Source organism: Corylus avellana, chromosome 1, assembly GCF_965113065.1.
Source record: "Corylus avellana chromosome 1, dhCorAvel1.hap1.2, whole genome shotgun sequence".
Lineage (NCBI taxonomy): Eukaryota > Viridiplantae > Streptophyta > Magnoliopsida > Fagales > Betulaceae > Corylus > Corylus avellana.
The window spans coordinates 20631909-20640576 of NC_142490.1; the positions used below are offsets into that span (position 1 = coordinate 20631909).

Sequence of the window (8668 nt, forward strand, 5' to 3'; positions counted from 1 at the left end):
GGGGTGGTCCGGCCACCCCCAAAAGCCAAAAACCCAATTTGTGAAAGGGTTTTTTATTTTATTTTATTTTATTTTATTTTTAGCCTTTTGGGGGTGGCCAAGCCACCCTCTTGGCCAAAAATGGGGTGCTCCGACCACCCCATTTTGGCCAAGGAAGGTGGCGGGAGCCACCCCGATTTTCTCTTTTTTTTTTTTTTTAGTAACTTCACTGAAAATTCCTGAACTTTCACCCGATTTGACAAACCCTCCTAAACTTCAAAATCTCTCAATTTAGTCCCTTATTTTTCAATTGCAATCAATTTGGACATTTCCGTTAGATTTTAAATGTTAAATGACGTTTATACCCCTAGCTTTTTTATAAAATTTAAACTTTACTCTTAATTCCAAAACGTTTTTTATTTTAAAAATAAAACGAAAATCAGGGATATTTTGGTCTTTTTTGGTATTTCTAATGGTGAGGGTATAATGAGCATAAAATGTCAAACCGTTTGAGTTTAACATTGAAAACTAGCAGAGGAGTCCAAAGTGATAGAAATTGAAAGTTCAGGAGTCCAAAGTGAGAGATTTGAAAGTTCAATGGATGTTTGTTAATTCGGTTGAAAGTTCGGGGGGGCAAACTGAAGTTTTCCTTTAAATTTATTTTTATCCCCAATATACCCTCACTCGAAACTACACCGATTTGGCCTTGAAAACTACAGAATCCACCCTGGCCCAAAACGACGCAGGTTTGGGCTATAGAATTAATTTTTTTTAAAAAAAAAATGAAAAAGAAAACAAAAAAACCATAAAAAAAAAAATATAAAAAAAATAACGGAGGGGTGGAATAAAATAAAAATAACGGAGGGGTGGCTCGAGCCACCCCTTGCCCAAAATAGGATGGATTCTGTAGTTGTGGAAAATTTCGGAATTTCAATTGGTTGAATGAGGGTATAATAGACATAAAAAGTCAAATCGTTTGAATTTAACGGTGAAGGTCATTTCTTCACGTGCCAAACAGTAATATTTTTTTGGCACGTCAGTAAATGCTGACGTGTTAAAAGTAGCACGTCAACAAATTATTTGCTGACGTGTTAAAAGTCACACGTCAACATTTACTGACGTGTTGAAAACAACACGTCAGTATTTACTGACGTGTCACTTTGGCACGCCAGCAAATTTGAACCAAATTTAATGAGTCATCATTTTAAAATTAATAAATAATTGGTTGATTATTTACTGACGTGTCAAATACTGACACGTCAATATTTATTGACGTGTCAATTTGACACGTCAATATTTCTTGACGTGTCAATTTGACACGTCAATACTTTGACACGTCAAGATTTATTGACGTGTCACTTTTGACACGTCAAGAAATATTGACATGTCAAATTGACACGTCAAGAAATATTGACGTGTCAAAGTGACACGTCAAGAAATATTGACGTCACTTTGACACGTCAAGATTTATTGACGTGTCACTTTGACACGTCAATATTTCTTGACGTGTCAATTTGACACGTCAATAAATCTCTTGACGTGTCACTTTGACACGTCAGTAAATATTGACGTGTCAAAGTGACACGTCAGTAAATATAATATATATATATATATATATATATATATATATATATATATATATATATAAATTACATATATATAGATAATAGGATTGATCCCAACATTATCATATTAATTTAATATTGTACAATATGATCAAATTCCAATTAACATTCAATAAAATTAATTTTTAGAAAACAAACACCGGCCAGTACTAAAATATATATATACTTTTCTTTTATAACACGTACCGTAACCCATGCCATTTGAACATTCAAAACTAAAAAAAGAAAAAAAGAAAATTCCCAACTGTTAGCCATGTTTTACTCGAGATACCGTATATATATATATATATAGCAAAACCATGCAAAAGGATATATATATAACATGGCTATTTAACGTGCATGCATGGTTCAAATTAGATATATATAACATGCATTTTTCTCGATCTCGTTCATTTAATTAATTATGAGATACCAAATTTGGTATTTCATTAATTAAAATAATTAAAGTAACAATATTGGTGATAGATGATATTAAAGTTTTGACAAACACACACACACACACACGCACATATATATATATATATATATATATATAAATCATGCACGCTATATATCATTTAGGTTTGAGCCATGCACGTTAAAATGAAATTGTTGTTTGTAAGATTAACTGCACTATTCACGTACATAAAATAAAACCAAATACATGAGAACTCAAATGAAATACAAAAGAGGAAAACATAAATTATATTAGTATTAATATAATTAATGCTATATTAATTATAAACATATAAACATTTATATATATACATACAAAACAGAAAAATATTAATTATATTAGTATTAATATTTATAATTAATACTATAACATATATATAATTAAACATATATATATATATATATATATATATATATATATATATATATATATATATTAATATATTCCTGACGTGCCTATGTGGCACGTCAGGAACGTGAGTTGGGAAGGCCAGCGCCTGCTGGCCGTCCCATCGCACGCATATATTAATCATCATTTTTTTTTCTTTTGTTTTTTTGATTTTCCCTCTGTTCTCTCTTTCCCCTGCTTTTCCATTATCGCACGCACAGCTCTTCTCTTCTCCCGCCATCCCTGCAGGTATTTTTCTTCTTCATTTTCTTCTATCTCCTCCCTCACTCTTCCTCATTTTCTTCTAACTCCTCCTTCATTTTCTCTGTGATAAGCTTTATCTCTCTACAGCAGCAGTACGGAGCACTCTCTCTGCTAGCTAGCTCTCTCCGGCGGCCACCTCCACTTCGCCGTTGCCGTCTCCGGCGATTCTCCGGCCAATCTGCTCCGCCAATCTCCACCATCGATCTCTCCTGCAGGTATATATATATATATATATATATATATATATATATATTGTTTTATTTTATAACTATAAATATTGATTTATTTTATATATAATATTGTTTTAATATTGCAGAATATTGTTTTATTGCACAATATTGTGTTGTTTTATAAATTTGATGTTTTATTCTGTCATATATTTCAATAATGCACTGGATTGAGTATTTGTGAGCATCTAATTGAGGTGAAATTTTTTTTCTTTTTAGGAATATCTAATAATTAATTACTTATTATACGTTGGATATGCACATGCATGCAAAATGATGTTTCTCATGCTAGCTAGGTTTTTCTTTGAAAATATAATTGCTAAAGGTTGGCTTATTTGTAAAGAATTTATAAAACATTATATGAATTTTAATCTATCATTCATTTCAATATCGTTTGACCTTCTAATTAATTAGTACGTGTAGTGCGCGCGTGGTGATATATAATATTTATAGAGATTTAGTTTAAGACTTTGTTTAATTAATATTCAACGTTAATGAGTTTTTTAATATTCTTTTAACCATAAACGTTATGGATTAATTTGTAAGTTATAAAGTCACACAACGCGAGGATTCAATCCGAATTACATGGATTTAACGGGAAAAAGAGTTGGCAAAAGTGCAAACCTTGTCAAACTTAAATAGACGTGCTATATTGAATAAGTAAAAAGTCATGACTTTGTTTTTTAGACTATTTTTTTTCGCACTTTTGTTTTGAGTTTTTTTAACAAATCTAATCATAATTAAACACATAACCTAAAACACTTGCAAAATATATTCAATTTGATTCTTACTTTATTCTATCCCACATATATTATTTTTTCAAACAAAAAAAAAAACCATACAAAACGGATAAAATTTTGGTTAATTTGAGGAACTTATATAGCTTGTTCTTGTTGAAATATAACGCATTAAAATTTATATTACCTAAAAACTAGTTGGAATTTTGTTAAAATTGTGATTAATATGAAAGAAATTAATCTAATGTGTCAATAACCCAAGAAACGTCCGAACCAAAAATATATATTACCAAAACATTTGCCATATTTGCAATACACTCAAAATTCCTTTAACCTTTATATATATCATATACAAAATAAATAAATACACCAAAAAAAAGAGTTGTATGACCCATGCATGTCATCACCTACTAATTAATGCCAAAGTCTAACGACATTGAACCTAGATTTATTGTATTTAGAGTCCTCATAACGAACCTAGCTCGGTAGATGTATTAGAACAACCTTATAAAATAACCTAGCTAGAATTAATTTGTTTAGGGTCTCCACCAAAGAAAATGCTTAATTTTGGATCAAGTATTGTTTTTTTTATTGGTTTTTCTGGATTAATTATAATAGATAAGTGTTATAAATACACACTTTGGTGCGGATGAATGTAGTTACGTACGCATGAATATGTATATATTTTTGGACATAAACAATTTAATTAATCATATATGAGAATATAGGTTTAAATTTTTTATGTGGTTCAAATATTTAGGTTTCGGTTTATGTTTATATATATATGAATGTGCTTGAAATTAGGTATACAATTTTTAAGTCTTATATATTTATTCCTAATTTATGTACGTAGATAAAAATGGACAAGAGTTGGATGACAAAGTCTAGGGGTACGAGGGAATACAGAGACGGGTGTAGATTGTTTGTGGAGTTTGCAGTTAGTAACTGTAGAACCCCTGATGGATTCATCTATTGCCCTTGTAAGGTTTGTCGAAATAACCGGCGCCACCCGCCGGGTTTCGTATTCGACCACTTGACAGGGGGAAAAGGAATGATGTCGGAATACACACTTTGGTTCTATCACGGTGAGAAGCATGTACAGGGTCCTGATACCGGGTCTAATTCCAATCGCCCGGCCTCAGATGCGGGTGCATGCGCAAATCAGGGTGGAGACATGCACGGAATGTTGCGTGATTTATTCGGCATGCACGAAGTAGTTAGGGAAGACAATTGTGAGCCTCAGGCCGTAGTGCAAGGGGGTGAGGATATTGTGACCGAAGAAGCCGCTGAAGGCGATGCACTAAAGTACTATGACCTTCTTAAAAAAGCGGAGAAGCCACTTCATACTGGGACAAAACATAGCAAACTAAGTGCCACTGTTCACCTGTACAACTTGAAGTGCGTTGGTGGACTTAGTAACTCGATTTTCTCGGCTTTCCTAGAGTTCATCAATCAGTTGCTATCCGAGACTAGTGAAACTCTGCCGTTTAATACATATGAGGCGAAAAAGTTTTTACGAGACATGGGACTAGAGTATGAGAAGATTCCAGCGTGCCGTAATGACTGCATGCTATTCTGGAAGGGCAATAAAGAGTTGGATTCATGTACCGTATGTGGAAAATCTAAATGGATGGAAGCAATCAATTTAGATGAGGACGGTCAACCCATATCATCGGGCAAGAAACGTCCGGTGAAGGTGTTGCGGTGGTTTCCACTCATACCACGACTACATAGGTTGTTTATGTCAGAACATACAGCACGCTTTATGAGGTGGCATGCAGAAGGCCGCACTAAGGATGGCGTATTGAGGCATCCAGCCGACGGCTTAGCATGGAAGTCATTTGACAATTTACATCGGGAGTTTTCAGCGGACAGCAGGAATGTAAGGCTCGGACTAACCTCTGATGGATTTAATCCATTTGGGAATATGAGTACATCTCACAGCATTTGGCCTGTAATGGTTGTACCCTACAACTTGCCTCCTTGGATGTGCATGAAACACACATCTTTTATACTATCATTGATTATCCCGGGCCCAAGTTCACCTGGAATGGATATAGATGTCTACCTTCAACCCTTAATTGAAGAGTTACAAGAACTATGGAGTGTAGGGGTACGCACATATGACGTTTCAAAGAAAAATAATTTTGTTATGCGAGCGCAGTTGATGTGGACAATTAATGACTTCCCAGCATATGCAGATTTGTCTGGATGGTCTACCAAGGGTGAGAAGGCATGTCCTTGCTGTATGAACTCGACAACGTCGAAATGGTTAAAACATGGTCATAAATGGTGTTATATGGGGCACAGGCGATACTTGCCCATGGATCATCCATGGAGACGAAACAAAAGCACATTTGACGGCAACGTAGAACTAGAATGTGCCCCTGATGTGCCAAGTGGAGATGAAGTCATAAGCCAATTAGAAGGGATGGTGTTTGGGGATGAGAACGCCGGTCAGGCAAGGGAGGCTGAGGAAAAAAAAAGAAAGAAGCAGAAGACGAATACTGGCCAAAAAATGTGGAAGAAGAAAAGTATTTTCTTTAGGTTCCCGTATTGGAAAGATAATTTATTGCGGCATAATCTTGATGTTATGCACATAGAGAAAAACGTCATGGACAACATACTTGGTACAATACTGGACATTCCTGGGAAAACGAAGGACAACCTCGCCGCCCGCTTAGATTTGCAAGAAATGGGCTTGAGACGTACACTTCATACATTTGTGGACCCGCAGGATGGTAAGACCTATTTTCAACAAGCTACCCACACGATGTCCAAGGATGATAAAACACATTTTTTGAAAGTGCTACGAAATGTAAGGGTGCCCGACGGATATGCCTCGAACATTTCTCGTTGTATACGACTTAAGGACCATACGATATCGGGGTTAAAGAGTCATGACAGTCATGTACTGATGCAGCAGCTTCTACCTATTGCATTGCGTGGATCACTTCCAAGCAATGTGGTTAGACCTCTTGTTGAGATGTCCACATTCTTCAGGTGCCTATGTTCAACAACATTGACCGAACAGGATATTGACCGACTACAATGTGACATCTGTATCACGTTGTGCAAGATGGAACAGGTTTTCCCCCCCAGCTTCTTTACGAGCATGGTTCATGTGGTCGTGCATCTTATCCGTGAATGCCGACTCGGTGGACCTGTACAGTATAGATGGATGTATCCGGCAGAGAGGTAAAATTTGTTTACGGATATTCTTCCATTTATTGGTTTCAGGTGTCAATACATGACAAGTACTAACTAAACTGAAAATATGTATTGGTTCATATTTAGGAGCCTTGGAGTATTCAAATCTAATGTGCGCAACAAAGCGGCTCCTGAGGGCTGCATTGCGGAGGGCTACATAGCAACTGAGTTGGTGACGTTTTGTTCGAGATATTTAGAGAATACACCAACCTTTCACAATAGGATACAAAGAAATCTGGATGGTTCAAAGGGAAATGGAACACGAGTCCGACTCGACCGAATCACAATGACACAGATACACCGGTATATTATGTTCAACTTGGACGAGTTTCATCAATTGCGGACGTAAGTAGAGATCTTTTGTTGGCACATTGCATGCTCAATGAACTTGTGACAATATTGCTCGTATTGAATTATAATTAACATAATTTCGAATTGTAGGATGCACATAGATATGCTTAGGCGATCATGCAATAGGGGACGAACAACAGAGGCTCAGTTGGAAACCCAACATTACGACTTGTTCTGCGAGTGGTACCGTGACTACGTAAGAATGATGTGATGTTTACCTGAAGCAATTGTCGGAGTTATTTGCGTGCTATTTTTAAAATCAACTAAAGCTAGTAACCGTGCGTTTCCATTGTACGTAATATATTCACAGGTCGATCGATTGGACGAGCGATCCAGGAATGAACTTGGTGACAAATTGGTAATGCATTGTAGAGGGCCGAGGGAGGCAGCAGTCAGATACAATAGATATGTGGTTAACGGCAAGTTATTTCGCACTATTGCATCTGATGCCGGAAAGAGGACTCAGAACAGCGGGGTGTGTGTTCCGACTCTTGATGGCGACACGTACTACGGGAAGTTAACGGAAATAGTTGAGGTTGAGTATTACGACAGGACTAAGTACGTTATGTTTAGGTGTGATTGGGCAGACAACACGAGGGACAAGGGGTACAAGGTGGATGAGTATGGTATAGTACTTGTCAACTTCAAAAACCTTGTCCACACGGGAGAACTGGTTTCTGATGAGCCGTATGTGCTAACTTCACAAGTTGACCAGGTATTTTACGTACAAGATGATAGGTGCCCAGATTGGGCTTGCGCAGTAAGGACCAAGCCTAGAAACATATACGACGTTGGTCAGGGTGAAGGACATCAAGATTCATGTGCCAATTACCACGAGTGTGAGCCTCTTATATTGCCCAAAAATTTTGATCATGATCTACAAGATCATATCGAATACGTCAGACACGACTTAGATCCAACCGAAGCGTATGTATATATATATATATATTATTATAATTAATTTTATATTTATGTTTTGATTGGTAGTTGTTCACTACATGCACATTACATCAACACACTTAATTAAGCTGTGCATTTGCTAAAATCTGATATATATCTCATGTAGCACTATGATTCATGCATACTTAATGTAGTAAATATTTCATACATTGTTTAAGAAATTAATTGGGTTTGTGGTGTTTTTTACAGGGTACCATGAGTACAAGGGGGAAGAGGAAAGCATGCAGGGGCTCGTCCGCAGTGCGGCAGTCTACGTCGCATGGGTCTCCGGCAGGCCAACTTGATGACAGCGAGCAACAAGACGTTGCTCAGCTTCTTGGAGTGCAGGAAGGATATCGACCACTTCTTCCAGGTACGATGGAAGGGGAGACCCCTGTCCATGCTCCATACACTCGGGCAGGCATGGCCCACATAGGGTTTCGGGTTGATTCGTACCCGTACAGCGAGTTACGACAGAGTTATGAGGGCGATGTCGAGCGGCTTTACACCTAG

At 36.7% G+C, this 8668-nt stretch overlaps 1 protein-coding gene across 1 annotated transcript; it reads left to right on the top strand.

Moving 5' to 3' along the window:
* The first annotated feature begins 4514 nt into the window (after positions 1–4514).
* LOC148588096 (uncharacterized) lies at positions 4515–8668 on the top strand. Its single transcript, XM_088514060.1, has 6 exons — positions 4515–4739; positions 4929–6853; positions 6953–7210; positions 7307–7412; positions 7527–8114; positions 8366–8668. The coding sequence occupies exons 1-6, from the start codon at positions 4515–4517 to the stop codon at positions 8666–8668; spliced, it is 3405 nt and encodes a 1134-aa protein (XP_088370186.1).

What these genes read in the sequence shown, in the direction of transcription:
- LOC148588096 (XM_088514060.1), top strand. Translation starts at nt 4,515, where the DNA reads ATGGACAAGAGTTGGATGACAAAGTCTAGGGGTACGAGGGAATACAGA. An exon ending in ACACACTTTGGTTCTATCAC is followed by an intron (nt 4,740 to 4,928) that starts GGTGAGAAGCAT and finishes GAGGATATTGTG; the next exon opens with ACCGAAGAAGCCGCTGAAGG. An exon ending in TGGATGTATCCGGCAGAGAG is followed by an intron (nt 6,854 to 6,952) that starts GTAAAATTTGTT and finishes GTTCATATTTAG; the next exon opens with GAGCCTTGGAGTATTCAAAT.